This window comes from Physella acuta, unplaced genomic scaffold, assembly GCF_028476545.2.
Source record: "Physella acuta isolate Inbredline_101_S28 unplaced genomic scaffold, ASM2847654v3 ptg000628l, whole genome shotgun sequence".
Lineage (NCBI taxonomy): Eukaryota > Metazoa > Mollusca > Gastropoda > Physidae > Physella > Physella acuta.
The window spans coordinates 67,229-82,997 of record NW_026732147.1 but is presented as its reverse complement, the minus strand read 5'-3'; the positions used below and the strand labels follow the sequence as shown (position 1 = coordinate 82,997).

Sequence of the window (15,769 nt, the reverse complement as noted above, 5' to 3'; positions counted from 1 at the left end):
GAAAAATTTATTTTCTACTTTTTAGTCCACAAGAAAAACGTGGTTTTTTAAAAAGTTTTTTTTAAGTATTTTTTAAATTTATACATATTATATCCAGAATACCTTTTTTTCTTTAGCATACAAATATTTTGATGTTCATGTAACGTGTGGACGTCCACATTGACTTGCCCCCCCCCCCCCCCATCACCCCTAGTACACAAAAAGTCGACTTTTGGGGATCCTTCCTTCCCCTCCGGGTGTACCTCTTAAGAGCCAGCGAAATAACTTCGGAATTAAATGAGCGGTTATTTTTCACTGACATAGTTTTGAGTTCAAGGATAACCGAACTGTTGCAACATTTAAACTTAGTGTCAATAATTAAAGTTTGATAATGTAATGATTACGTGGAGTAAAAATTAAATTTCAATTAGGCTAAAACTTTAACAATGCAAGAAAAAAAATTGTGGCGTTAACAGGATCATTAAATAAACAGTAAATAATAAGGTGAAGTAGCTAAGTGAACAGGAGTGGTGGGGGTGGCGGGGGTTGACAGCCAACTAAAAAGCTAGTGAGTCCGTATGATATAGATATGATAATTATAATATATAAAAGTAGAAATAAGCTTTAATTTGTTCAAAGAGATTATTTTGCAACTACAAGATACATTAAATATATGATTTAAACATGGAAACATCAACTGAGATTAATTAGGGAAGTTACACCATTTTTGCTTCAATAGAAATTCACGTATTTTGATTACCATACTTATATGGTCTTCGTCCTGTTGTGCTAAGTTACTTTTGTCTGCATCTTTTTTTCTGGCAAACTTATTAACACTGTTCTTATCTCTAAAGTTAAAGAGTAGTCTAGTTGTCAAGCACTGATGCCAATATGGCGGCACTTTAAATATTCGTGTTTTGTGACCGTAATGAAAACTGATGAACTTGTTTTTTAAGCATAAAGCAATTAACATGTTTAAATATGCGTATTTATAAATTATCGTAATTTTCAGATTTGTATTTGTACAATTACTAATAGATAGTAAGCCTATTAAAATTATAATATTAGCCTAGTCATTTTATTTTAATTTTTAAAATATTTCTGAAAATATTTCAACTTCTGAGTAGCCAATTTTTTTGGTAATCTATCGTTTTAGGTACGTAAAATTGCCCGCGACTTGTAATGTGAAAAACAGGTGACTCCTTAAATTTTAATAATTATTTCACATGTTGATGAGGATTTATGTTTTAAAAGATACAAAAATGTTTCCTTGTTTCATTCATATACCTGTTTTTAAACAATTGAATTAAAACTTCTCAGTAATAAATGAAGACTAGCGATGTTTCCAACAGATGCAACCATGCTCATTTACTATAGCAGCCATCTTGTTTAAGTAATATTTTTATAAACTTATAGCACGAGATTCAGGGGGAAGCCACTCTATTTTACAAATGGCTGCTGTTTAGATAGCAAATTTTGCTCGCAGACACTGCTGTTTAAAGTTAATTTCTGGCCTATATTGATATATTTAGCCATTGATTAATGTTTATTATTTATTTATCTATAATATTTGACACAAACATATCACAATACACGTCTATTAAAGCCTTGACAATGAGGTAACGTTTTCCCACATTATTAGCCGCGGGCGATTTTACGTACCCAAAACGATAGATTACCATTTTTTAAAACTAGTCTATATTTTTATTTCTGCAAAAAAAAATTAATAAAAATGATAATCTAGATCTAGGCCTAACAAAAAAGATTCCAATTTTTGTTGCATTTTATCAAACAGTAATAGATTTATAACCCCATTCAATTATTTCAGTACTCAGTACAGTAAAAAAAAAAAACACACCAAGAAAAAAATTCTAAGAAAGAATTCCATTTACCAGTCTAAACAATAGGCCCTAAGCTAATTCTTGCTTAGATAAACCACAGCACAATGTTTCATTATTTATTATAGTGAAATTGTGTATAAATAACAAACAGACCTCCTAGTGATTATTGTAAATTTTTTATAGTCTTTCTTATCTTTTTATAAGTAGATCTAGATCTATACCTTTTCACTGTCTCTAACAGTTAGAAGTTATCACAATGCCACATGGTGACTCGTCTTCATGGAAAAAATTAGCAGATGAAAAAGAAAAGGAATGGAGACAAATTCTAGAATCAAGGTAGCTTAGAAATTTTTATTTACCTTGTGTAAAAATGTGTTTATTCCTATCATTATTCATTACATATAGGCCTAAGCCTACTAATTTACAAACTGATTTTCTGTTTTAGAATTGAAGCGTTAGAAAATAATTGTCACTTGAAAGATAAAGAGTTGGAAGAAGAGAAAAAAAAGTTTAATGAGCTGAAAGAGCATTTTAAATACAACCTCAAACTGTTGGAAGACAGAGACAGAGAACTAGAAAAATATGATGTCTCCTATTCAGGTAAACTATAGGCATATAGTATAAACATTTCTACATTACAGTCAACATACTTTATGGTCTAGCAGAATTTTCTTGTGACCTCAGATGTCAAGAGTTCCTAACCCAGGCTCGATACTATAGGTCATCCCTCAACCAAACCAACCCCCCCTCACACACACACACACACTTAGCCATATCTAAACTAAATGGTATTATGCTCAGTGGGAGGAGGCAAAAGTCTTTGGATGTCCACAGAACTAGTGGTTGGCAACTTCTTTATCATATTGCCCCTACTTAGTATAGAGCATTGCTTTATCCATATGTATAAATCAGGGGTCTCCAAACTACGGCCCGCGGGCCTGATGCGGCCCGCGATGTCCTCTCATCCGGCCCGCGGAGATCTTTTTGTCCACGGAAAAACCGTTTGGTGGTGATGGCTGAGGAACTTTGCCCAGAAAAATCAAAGACATTCCTGGAAGAAGTTGGCCCCCGAACTGAAATTTGATAGTTAATGCGGCCCTCGGCCTGAAAAGTTTGGAGACCCCTGGTATAAATCATTACCTGTATATAAGAGAGAAATTGAATCAGTTGTATAAGATGTCTATGTAGATTAAAAAAAGACTAATTAATGTTATAATTAAACTGCATGTTTCTATGCATCATTTATTAATTCAGTGATTTTATGTAGCCTTTCAAGTTATATATGAAGATAGTTACTAGAGTTAAAAAATTAAACTAGACTTTTTATTTATTTAGAGATTCGTATGACGCTGAATGAAAAGAATGCTGAGATCAGTGAGCTGAAGATTTATCTTGATGACTTGAAAAACGTCATCAAGAGGGAGGAAAAGACAAAAGATGAGCTTCAAGCTAATTATCAGAGAAGGCTGAGAGAGAAGCAAGCTGAAGTGGATCATTATAAGAGGTAAAACCATTGAGGCGGTTTCCAGGAATTGTCATTTTTAATATTTGAAATGCTGTTATATCTCAATCACACAGGAATTATCTTGTTTACAACAATCTTTTGGGAAATGTTTTTTTTTTGTTTAATACAATATCATCTGTTGCTTTTGACGAAAAATCTAGAATTAATTTGTATTCTGGGCAAACATATTTTTCAAAAGATCAACTGTATATTACGCCTTACTTGATTAAATATACAAAATTACTATGAAAGCAGTATATATATATATATATATATATATATATATATATATATATATTGATTTTGACTTGTAAAAATTTCACAGCTGTAAAGACAAAGAGTTGCTTGATGAAAGAAAAGAGTATGAAGAATTCAGGAGAAATTTACAGAGACAACTGACCAATGTCCAAAATGAACTGGACATTCAGAAAAGGGAGTTAACCATTGGTAGGAAACTTATTTTGTATAAATTATGCACATATCTATTCTGAACAAAATTATACCATATAATTAAGATGTGAAATTTTAACTTCTATATGACATAGCTAACTTTGATTTATAAATCTCCTTTATTATAAAGAATTATTTTTACATGCACCATAATACTGCTAACTTGATGTACTATTCCCTGATATATATCAACAGATTTTGAGGACAATTTAAAAAAACGAGAGCATGAATTCAAACTACAAGTTGATGAGTTAAACACAAAAGCCTTGGAACATGAACTAAAAGTAAACATATGTTTACCTCCCCTAACTTTTTTTTATCTAGCTTCTTTATTTTACCTTATTTATTATCAATTAAAAAAAAAAGATTTAGAATCTTAATATTATGTTAATTTCAAATCACTCCAGCTCCTTTTGTCTAGCGTACCCAAAATATTAAAATAAAAACTTTACATATGCCTACATTAATTTCTGTAAGAAGATATTAATTTTGTTGTAGATTTTATATTCACCAATTGTTCCATCTGAGAGGACTAGTTGTGTTTTGTATTCCTCTAGATAAAAATACTGGAGAAAGAGCTGGAGTTGTCCAGGGAATGTAATGATAAGACAACAGCTATAGTGGAGGTGGCGGAGGACACACAGAGGCAGCTGGAGAAACTGGTCAAGAAGAGGGAGTGGGAGCTGGCTGATTCTGTGGCCATGAAAGATGCAGAGTAGGGATAGTTGTAGCTAGATATTTCTGTAGCCACACAGTAGGCATAGTTATATGGCTGTAGCTAGATACTTCTGTAGCTTAAATGGCTGTAGCTAGATATTTGTGTAGCCACACAGTAGGCTGTAGCTAGATATTTCTGTAGCCACACAGTAGGCTGTAGCTAGATATTTCTGTAGCCACGGAGTAGGCTGTACACAGATATTTCTATGGCCATGAAGATATTTCTGCTGATATTAAATAAGGAGAGTTAAATGGTTTCAAGTTTCTGGCTGACAGAATTGTTTTTTGGCTTGAAAAAAAATTACCACTGGTTCTAAAAAAATTGGACAGGCAGGCTGTAACCCAGCTATATTGTTTTTTAAATAACTGTTTTAAAAACAATTCACTATTTCAATTTTACTTACAATTTATGAGAAATTTTTATTGAAAGCAGATAGTAGATTCAAATAAAATGTAATTGTTTAAAACTGTCTTAGAATTTCAGATTTGAAAAACAAACTTTCTTCAGCTGAAAATTCTTTGAAAAAACTTCAGGAAGACTTCCAAAGAAAGTAAAAAACCAATTATTTCTTCAATTGATGTAAATTTGTTTTCTTAAAATGTTAATTTTGTTAATCCAAAAATACATTTAAAACCACATTTTTTAATTTATCAAAATTTGTTTCTACCCCAGTGTCTTTATGTCAACAAAATCTCAAGTTTTAAGATCTTTTTTTTAGATTTACTGAAATGGACAAAATAGCAAGGGACAAGGACGATACACTTGAACGAGTTAAAAATGGGTATCATGAGAAGGAAGGATCGCTGCAGGCAGCAGTACAAGATCTTCAATCAAAGCTAGAAGACTGCCTGATCAGGGAAAGACAACTCCAGTGGGCTAATCAAGATGCCATGAAAGAGAAAGAAATCCAAATTGAAAAGTGAGAAGTTGCAATTTTGTTTGGTTTTGATATTTTTCTAAACAGGAAGAGTTATTTTTATTTTGTGTAGGTTTACAAGAATATTATCTCTTTCACCTTTCATGAGAAAGGGAATTTAAAAATTATTTGAGCTAGAAAGATTAAATTCAGATGACGTTATAAATAGATTAAATGTTTGAACGGTAAAGTCGTCGTGACATTGTATCTGGTATTTTGCCATCTTTTTAAACATAACTGTCACACCCGTTTTGTACAGCCAACTTCATGGCACAAACTAAAGGCAAATACAAACCGCATCACTGTTGTGTTATTATATTTTAAGGCCTGATGGATAACACCAAACAACCCTTATCCTGGTGGTTTTACAATTTTATTGATATCACAGATACAGCAGCTACACTACCAAACACAACGCCTTTCACCTTCAATCTCCCGTATTTCCTCCTTTCTTTTGCGCATGCCCCTGCCCACAATATTTTTTAGATTTATATTCCTACATAGCCTTTTTACACCTCCATTCGAAAAAAACATTCACCCCACACAAATACTCCCACATTTGACTGTTACAATTACGTCAAAAACACTTTCATTTCTTTTTTGAGCAAGGGGTATCTTAAGATAAGTTTCTTACCTGATTAATGTTTATGCTTAATAATGTTAAAAAAAACCCATTGAGAACATAATATTGTAAATGTTCAGCTTAAAGGAAGAAATCCAAAGCACAAAAGAGAGGTGGGACCGTCACGTGGCAGAAATCTCACGTAATCATGTGACCCAAGACTTGGAGCTAAACACAGCTCTAGAGGAACAGAGGAGGTTAAAACTTGAGCTTGATCAAAGAAAAGAAGACTTAGAGAGGTGGGAGCTAGCATGATTTGATTTTTTAAAATTTTATATTAATTCCCGAATAGTCAATGTCATATTGTTTAGGTAAATTTATTTAAATACTTTGATTTTTAATTTTATTTTCATTATTATATCATTAAAAAAACACCTGCATTACTTGCCTTTTCAAGAGCTGTGCTAGTTTTTAAGAGGATTATTAATTCGGATTTGTATTGTAAAAGTAGGGTCCAATGATAAAAAAATTGAGGTACACTCATATATAGTTGTTGTTTATAATGTTGCAGGTACAAAAGAGAATTGAAAGCTGCATCAGAGAGGGAAGAAAAATTAGACAAAGCCAAAACTCAGGTGGAACTAGACTGGCAGAGGAGATGTGAAGACCTGGAGAGGCAGCAGTACGACAAGTCTGAGGATCTGATCAAGCGGCTGACCACAGCGCGCAATGATGTAAGTAAAAGCCTTGCCCACACCAACAAATTTTATTTTTTTAAAAATGTTTTATGATGAAATAAAAATTCTATCTAAAATGTTGATTAATCTTGAAAATATTTGTTGTAAACTTTTAAAAATAAAATTTTCTGTACCTTGTATTGATGAGTATTGTAATATTTTTAGGCTGAAGCTTTGGTGAAGGAGAGAGAGAGGGAGTTACGGCACAAAGTTTTGTTGGTGAAATCTCTACACAGGGAAAGAGATCAACTCCGCACCCTCCTCAAGAAAGCTGATATCCCATTGGATGGTTTTGTGAAGGTTGGTGCTAAAACCCTGTATCAATTACATGAACATTCAATTACTAGCTCAACACTTTTTCCTGCCAGTATTTAGAGAATACTGAAGGATTTTTTTTGCCCTGGTCACTGGTGCGCACACTACTGACGCTGTCACATGGCCAGGCTACTGTAAGGCAGAGCTTCAGTGTCAACAAGCCAGTTATGCTGGTAAACATGTAGGAAAAAACTGATGACCAAAAGATTGATATGTGACCATGTTGCCAGTTAGGGGGGAGAGGGGGGGGGGGGGCTAACAAATGTCAGCATTAGTAGGGGGCTGCTCATGGCAACTGCAGCTGTCAGGTCTAAATATAAGTTGTATTTAGAAGGGAAGGCAGAAGAAAGAAAAATCTCAGTGAAATGGAAGACGGATGGTAACAATGGTTACCATTGTTTTATGCATTTTATTACGTCCTAAAATTTCCTGATTTCTCCTGAAAAACTCCTGGAATTCTCCCGGTGCATAAACCCTGTAAATTTTCCATTTCTTTCCTCTGTTTTTTAAAAGTATTCCCTGGACTCGATGGAGAAAGGGGATGAAGATCTGGACTACATGGAGAAACTTCAGAAGGAAAATGAGAGCCTCAAGCAGCTGATAACGATGATGAGGCAGGAAATTGAAAACCTCGGAGCCATTGACCCTCAACCCCAGAAATACTTGACCGCCAACAGTCAGTTTAAATCTGTTTTCATCTATTTGGTCATTACACAATACATTCATTTTTTAACTTTATCAATATTGGGGGAAAAGCATGTACTAGTCAGCTGAATTCTTTAGACTCTAGAAATAGCTTTCCTAAGAACCAAATGTAAATTATGATATCAGTTGTAAAGTTACCCCTTTGGACCTGATGGACCAATATGGAAGATGAAGAAGAGTTATTTGACCTCTGCAAGTTCTATGCCCATCAAACATTAATTTTTGCCTAACCTTATAGGTGTACTCATCAGCTCGGGGACCCAAACTTTTATGGTAGCAGGCATGCATTCAACAACATAACCTCTTATATTCTCTAAAAAAAATTTTTTAGGTTTTTAAAGTAGGCCTACTTTAGTTTATAAATTATTTTTTTTAATTTGCACTCGCACATTAATGGTGAAAGTGTGGATGATCTACTTTAGTTTATAAATTAATTTTTTAATTTGCTCTTGCGCAGATAACGCTGACAGTGTGGATGAAGAAGTTGAAAACCTTAAACAGAAAAACAAAGAATTGATAGAAAAACTGAAGCAAGCCAGAAAAATGTTTGCCATTCCACCTGGTGATCCAGAGGTGGGCAGTCAGGTGGATGTGTTGGCTCAGGTGGAGGGGAACTCTGTGGTGAAGAGTCACATTCTAGGCCTTAATGCAGCCATAGGTGAGTCACATTCTCAGCCATAGGTGAGTCACATTCTAGGCCTTAATGCAGCCATAGGTGAGTCACATTATTAGCCATAGGTGAGTCACATTCTCAGCCATAGGTGAGTCACATTCTCAGCCTTAGGTGAGTCACATTCTATTTTCTATTTTCTTATTGACTACATAAAATTAAAAAAAAACGGGGTCTTCCTTAGGTAATTGCTCCAACTAAATTTGTAAAACTTGAGCAGAATATGGACAGTCTTGAAAGTTAATTGATTTTTGTTTCCCTCCCTCCCAGGTAATCTCAGGTGTGAGAAAGTGGAGCTGGCAGCTACAGTGAAAAAACAACAAGCAAGAATTGCTCACCTGGAAACAGCACTAGAAGAAGTTTCTAGCCAGGTGCTCAATTAACACTGAACAAATTCTGTTGTGCTCGGTGACTTTTTTGCTCTTGTATTCACATTAAAATATTTTGTCCATCTCCACTTACACCTTGTGCTATGGATATTTTTATAGCGTGCAAATAATCAAATGATTTTTATTGTTTCCATAGCCACGTCAAAAACAGATCCAGATAGACCAGCTGACCTATGAACTCAACAACTTGCGTAAAAGGAACGAGGGAGAGATGAGCAGCCTAAAAACAAGAATCCATGACCTTGAACTTCAGCTAAGTGAAGCCAGACGGGAAGCAGACGAGTACCACAGGGCAAGCCTAGAGAACAACCAGGAACTTGTGGCCCTGGGGAACCAGGTCAGGACGCTGGCACTAAATTACCTCCCTTGTTTGATCCCTACAGCTACACGGTTATCCAATATCTACGTTCATTATTTTAACAGACAGTATTTTGAAAAGAAAACTGATTAAGTTTTTTTGTCTAGACGGTTTTAAATTTTTAAAACCTGTCATTGATCTTTAATTCAACAATAAGGCAAATAAAAGTTGATTGAGTACAGAAGGGGCATAACTCAAAAAAATATGGCATGCATACTTACTAATAGTTGAAATAAGTAGCTAATTAAACATTTTAGGATATATACACTTCAGCAGGTTTGATTATGGGCAATTGAAAGTATCAAAAATTTTGTTCTCTTTGCTTTTCTGACACTGTAAAAATGGTAGTTCAAACCTCTATAATGATGTGTTTATCTTTTAGCTTGCATCAAAAATTTTGTTCTCTTTGCTTTTCTAACACTGTAAAAATGGTAGTTCAAACCACTCTTAGGATGTGTTTATCTTTCAGCTCGCCTCCCTTAAGATGGCCATGTCAGACTCCAACCCTTCAATCAACTATGGTGCTCAGGTCAGTTGAGTTTACACATTTATTTCATCACTAAGGTTAAAGGTCACTACACTATTATAAATGGAGCGGTTTTATATGCGTTATCTCTACTAGATTTATTTCAAGACATCTGTTTTTGTATTCCTGAAGAAACCACATTAAACTTTTGAGTATCTGTTTTATGGGATAGCCTTGTGTGCCATAGGTGCTGTACCTGGCCTATCTCTTAGGCCTTACTTGCTCTCTTCCCTATAAAACACCTGATAAAAAAAATATCAAAACTTTTAAACAACGAGGAACATTGTAAAGTTTAACACCAGCCTTTTTGTTTAGGAACTCTACATTCAGCAACTGCAGTCATAAAATACTTAGCCAGATAAAAAATATCAAAACTTTTTAAACAATAACGAACATTGTAAAGTTTAACACCAGCCTTTTTGTTTAGGAACTCTACATTCAGCAACTGCAATCAGAGTTAAGCCAACTGCGTCAGCGTGCTGTGACCATTGAAGATGCCAGGCTAGATTTTCTAGGCAACAAACTTGACCAGTCCAGCGCTGGCGATCTGAAGAACAAATTAAAGATGGCTGCCATGAAGATAGTCCAGTTGGCGAAAGAGAACCAACAGCTGACCGAGTCTAATAATAGACTGAGGATGGAGCTAAAGAAAACAGGTGGGGGCCTTGTGGTCAGTTTCTTCTAAGTGTATCATGTAATCAGTTTATTTGTGTTAGTCTAATGGTCAGTTCTATGTGTCTAAGGGTCAGTTTCTTCTATGTGTATCATGTCATCTGTTTATTTGTGTTAGGTCTAGTGGTCAGTTCTATGGGTCTAGTGGTCAGTTCTATGAGTCTAGTGGTCAGTTCTATGGGTCTAGTGGTCAGTTCTATGGGTCTTGTGGTCAGTTCTATGGGTCTAGTGGTCAGTTCTATGGGTCTAGTGGTCAGTTCTATGGGTCTTGTGGTCAGTTTCTTCTAGGTGTATAATGGAATCAGTTTATTTGTGTTAGTCTAATGGTCAGTTCTATGTGTCTAAGGGTCAGTTTCTTCTATGTGTATCATGTCATCTGTTTATTTGTGTTAGGTCTAGTGGTCAGTTCCATGGGTCTAGTGGTCAGTTTCTTCTAGGTGTATAATGGAATCAGTTTATTTGTGTTAGTCTAGTGGTCAGTTCTATGGGTCTAGTGGTCAGTTTCTTCTAGGTGTATAATGGAACCAGTTTATTCCCCGTGTTGATCTGATGATCTTTTCCTTTGGTACTCCCCCATACATATATAAACAAAATCCACATTAGTATTCTTAGATTATTTATACTTTAATCCACAACGTAATTTTTTTTTACCTGAACAGATTCAGAGAGAAACAAATCCCCTGTACCTTTCAATGATAAAGTCCAAGACAGCAATAATAAAAATGATGATGGTTCAAAGGTTACAGGTCAACCAGATAGATTGTCTGCCCTTGAAAAACTTCAGTACCAGTTAACCAAACAGGTTAGTTACATCAGCAACTATGATAACAAAGAGGTTAGTATAACCTGTCACATTGTTAACAAACAGGTTAATGAAACCTGTCATTAACAAACAGGTTAGTGAAATCTGCCACATTGAAAAGTTTCAGAAAATATACCTGTTACATGGAGATGAGTCATTCAACATTCAAAACTAGATACTTAACAAATTGATAACTACTAGAATTAACCGCAATGTTGGTTACAACTTAATTCTCTCTAATTATAAAACTACTAATTCTATTTGATTCGTAACAGGAACTACAGTTTGTGCATCGTTTTGGAGGAGATAATTCTACTGGTTCACATCATTACTATAACATGAGTGATCTCCCTGAAAAAGACAGCTCAGGTAATTCTGATAATTTAGTAATCCAGTCTGTTTTAATTTCTCCTATATGGACTGTATAGGAGGAAATAGTTTTAATTATAAACATTGATGTGGGGGACACAAGTTAGCTGCAAAATCAAAGTTTAATAATATTGACATGTTGATACTTGTATGCTCTGTACAATAGATTTTTAATATTTAATAGAATTTTTTTAAAATGTAATAAATTAATAATAATCCCTCAACTTTTAAAATATTAAGATTTTAGTACTTTTTGTTTCTGTAGATCCCATATGTGAAATAGTTTCAGCCATTTTTTCACATGGTTACTTCACATTGTATTGAAGTGTAAAAAATGCAATGTCCGCCTGTGTTAAGAGGAGACAATCCAAACTTACACCAAACTCAAATAAATCAGGGGAGACTATGAGTATTTTTCCAAACTTCAGTGTGATTTCTGTAATCATCTCACAACCATTTGTGTAATTACCATGAAACATCTTTTGTTGTCTAATCCTTTCTATATGACCCCTCCTCCCATGGACCCCCCCCCCCCTTCCATGACCCTTCCTCCTATCGTTTGGTCACCAGCACGCAATAAATGTTGATATTTTACCCATTTTTTAGGATAAATTTTTTTCTTTATACCAATGATGAAATATTTCTCTTGAAAATTAGATCTCATACTGGTGTACTGAATTTTTTGTTCTTTTAATTTTTTTCAGAAACTTAAAATAGAAACAAATTTAACTCGAAAAATTTAACTCTGAAAATAGTTAAGTGTTTTTTGGAACTGAAGAGTTTAAAAAAATAAAATGAAGGTTGCAAGAATGTTTAAAAAAAATAAAAAAAATAAAGTGAGGGTCTCAGGTGCATCTGAGTGAGAAAATACAATTAGAGCAGTTCCAACAGGACCATACAAACTTGGTCTCTGTGTAATTGACTTCACCAACCCTGAGTTCTTTCCCCTGCTAGAACTCTCTTGAGCTCTGATGACATTTCAAACCACTATAGCAACAAAAGCCAAGGTCAATGAAAGCTAGAAAAGAACCAGTGAATAATGGTATACATAATTAATTGGCCCGGGTGTTTTTTTTGTTTGGTGAAACCAGTCTTTTTATCCAATCAATTACAAACCCAACCCAACAATAACTTGACCAAACTCAATCATGGGGAGTCTAGTTTTCAATTACCAGTTTTGAAAGGATTCTAGGGCGAAAAAAAGTTCATGGCCAAACTTTCTTTTGTATTGGGGTTATAATATCTAATATATAAAGCTCAGTTCTGTATGTAATGCATTTGTATGTCGTTGGAATTGTACGAATTTAAAAGTTAGAAAATTATCGTGCGCATTTGTCTAAATTTATGAGCTAAAAAATTACTATTGAAAGTGTTGGGAAATAATTTTCATTTTTCAAATTATAGTAATAATTGTCGGCATGTTCATTAAACACAAGTTTTAAAAAAAATATCATCTTTTACAAAAATTCTAATTATGTCTTTATTTAGTCCTATAGCACTTACTTCCCTTTGATAAATTAGGAAAAACACAATTACTTCCCTTTATAAAACCATAGCATTCCGTGAAAATAATTTACTTTTTAATTACTTTGTTTTGGTGTTGGGAAAAAAAATAATTACATAATTAGCGGGGATTGATCAAGTGCAAATGTTGTAGGTATTTTACGGATAAGCTTGGAGTATTAAAATTGTTTATTAAATTGAAACAGGCGCGTTCGTTTAAGTGAGTGCAAAAGACTGTGAATAAGTTGGGGTACTATAGTCGTTCATTAAGCTAAAACAGGTGATTCCGCCCCGGGCGTTTATGTTCGCGTTAGTGTTTTCTTTGTGTTTAGGTGGGTTTGCGTTAGTGGTTGCGTTTTGATTTGGTTCGTTTTTGTTCTTTCTTTTTTCGTTTTTGTTTGTGTTTTTTTTTGTTTGGGTTTGTATTTGTGTTTTTGGTTGGTTTTGCGTTTGGATTTGGTTTGTTTTCGTTTGCTTTTTTCGTTGATTTTTTTTTTTGTTGGTATTGGTGTTTGTGGTTGGGTTTGTTGTTAGGTTTTTGTTTTCGTTTGCTTTTTTGTTTGTTTTTTCTTTGTGTTTGTATTGGTGTTTGTGGGTGTGGTTGTGTTTGTTGTTAAGTTTTTGTTTTCGTTTGTATTTGTAATTGTGTTAGCGTTATGTTTGCGTTTTGTTGTTTTGGTTTTGGTTGGTTGTGGTTTGGGTGGGCAATGCCGGGTTTATGATGATTACTAAACACACAGGTAATGGTCTTTAACAGAAAGGTTTTTCACAGAAGCCAGAGCAGGGCCTGGCCGGGACGGCTAGTTACACTATAAAATAATGTTGTTTTCTCAGTTATTATTTATGACTTTTTTAAATATTGATTTTTCTTTTTCTTTTAGTTTTGAAGTTAGGTTGTAATATTTTCCATTTTCTTCTCCAGAGAGCAATGAAAAAGATGTGGAACACTCAAGCCACCCGCCATCCCACTCCCCTAGGCCTGTCTCTAGGCCCCACCAACCATCACAGGCATCACCTAGGCCTTTCTCTAGGCTAACCCCACCAGTCAAGGACTCTCAAATGCTGATGAGTTTCTCCTCAGGGGGAGGGGAATCTATAGAGCAAGTCTGGAAGCTTCTGGAAGATTCTGTTGTCAGTGGTGGATCTTCACTTCATCTGTCTCAGCCCACCTCCTCACAGCATCTAGGACAGGAAGGTTTGTCTTCACAGGCTTTAGTAGCTCTATTCTTTTGTCTTGTAATGCACTGTATCATCTTAAAGTCTTTCTTCATTATATATCCTTATCATCTCATCATCATCTGTTTTGTTTGTGTCCAAGACAGATGAAGTCGATTTCATCTGTTCCAATGACAGCCTATGAAGGGATAGTGTGGTCAGCACTATGCCCTGCTGCCTTTGTTTCCTTAACATGAATTAGATACCCATCAGAGCTGGGGGGACTCAGGGACATTCTACTGACTTGAACCCATTTTTGAACTCGAGACTTTTATGTTTGCAGTCTAGCTCTCTACTGCTAAGCCACGCCTAAAATTTACTATTTACACTTAATTTTTTATGTCCTAATATTTTCCTTAAGGTTGTGGTTAAATCCCAATATTTATATTTTATTTCATTCAAACAATTCCAGGAAGTTCAAAAGGTGTCAGAGGTCATCCAGGTCAAGGCTCTGAGAAGAAAAGAGATCTATATTTAGAAGGTCAGAAAGCACCTACTGAACTGAAGTCAGCACTGAAGCAGCAGAGCGGGCAGACAGCTGCTGTCAGGTATTCCGAACATGTGAAGAAGGCGACAAGACTGAAACCTAAAGTTAGGAATTATAATCTCAAAGATGACCGTAGGTGACACTAGGAAATGTCACAAACATGAAATTTGTCAAATATTTATAGTTTTGTCAACTATGTGAATTGTAATATTTTTATACGAATACACAGTGTTATTTTTTGCTGTTATATGCAAATCATTATTATGTTAAACTGTATTTTAATCTTAGCTAAGACTGTAGCTAGAACCTAGTCTTCAAAAATTTAGTTTTGTGTCTGTATACCCAACTTTATGGAAGATTCTAGAAATATTTATAATGTACTGTCTACTGCCTTTGATGTATGGTAGATCATTCTGACACTTTTTATTATGTAGGTCATGACCTTTTCAGCAGACACAGGAAAAGGTCACTGCTTTAATTACCATTTACATGGTTCATGTGATGCTTTATGTGTGTGTTAGGGTAAATGTAAACATTGGTGTCTGTGTGTGTGATCAAGGTGGGTGCTAATTGGATAGGGAGGGGAGATGAGATGGGTGCTCATTAATTAAGGAGGGTAGTTAGAGTGTGTGCTAATTGGATATGGCGGAGAGTCAGTGGGTGCTAATTGGAAAGGAGAGAAACAATAGCCCTTTGAATGTACATGATGTTAATCATTTTTTGTTTAGTTAATGACTTCATTAAATTGTATATTGAAGCTTTAAATAAAATTTATTTTTATAATAATAAGTAATCAAAGGTTTTATTATGTATTATTTGTAGCTGTATCTGGTGATGTTGTATAATAAGTCAGAACATAATCAGGGGTAATAAATATAAATGATTTAGTAAATCAATTTAATAAATGAGTCTGAAATCATTTAGGTGCAGCTACACATACAAGAAAAGTATTGTCATCACACAGTTTTTCTCTATAAATTTTATATTGAAGAAATATATGGGGGGGTATTTTTTCTATTTAGAAAATGCAGGTGGTCTTATTAACCCTACC

General features: G+C 34.5%; 1 protein-coding gene across 1 annotated transcript; it reads left to right on the top strand.

Annotated features, from left to right (window-relative positions):
- Nucleotides 1-851: 851 nt before the first annotated feature.
- LOC131948192 (coiled-coil domain-containing protein 57) lies at nucleotides 852-14,858 on the top strand. Its single transcript, XM_059309733.1, has 22 exons — nucleotides 852-904; nucleotides 2,062-2,156; nucleotides 2,266-2,420; nucleotides 3,156-3,324; nucleotides 3,650-3,771; nucleotides 3,970-4,058; nucleotides 4,332-4,489; nucleotides 4,968-5,042; nucleotides 5,211-5,411; nucleotides 6,111-6,269; nucleotides 6,542-6,704; nucleotides 6,873-7,007; nucleotides 7,536-7,698; nucleotides 8,185-8,385; nucleotides 8,668-8,768; nucleotides 8,923-9,123; nucleotides 9,614-9,673; nucleotides 10,098-10,326; nucleotides 11,002-11,177; nucleotides 11,420-11,513; nucleotides 13,939-14,211; nucleotides 14,644-14,858. Exons 1-22 carry the CDS (start codon nucleotides 863-865, stop codon nucleotides 14,856-14,858), a joined length of 3,276 nt encoding a protein of 1,091 aa, XP_059165716.1. The 5' UTR covers nucleotides 852-862.
- Nucleotides 14,859-15,769: the final 911 nt, after the last annotated feature.

Coding starts and splice junctions, on each gene's coding strand:
- LOC131948192 (XM_059309733.1), top strand. CDS start 863: ATGCCAATATGGCGGCACTTTAAATATTCGTGTTTTGTGACC. Junction 3,325..3,649: donor GAAGTGGATCATTATAAGAG/GTAAAACCATTG, acceptor AAAATTTCACAG/CTGTAAAGACAAAGAGTTGC. Junction 5,412..6,110: donor AAAGAAATCCAAATTGAAAA/GTGAGAAGTTGC, acceptor GTAAATGTTCAG/CTTAAAGGAAGAAATCCAAA.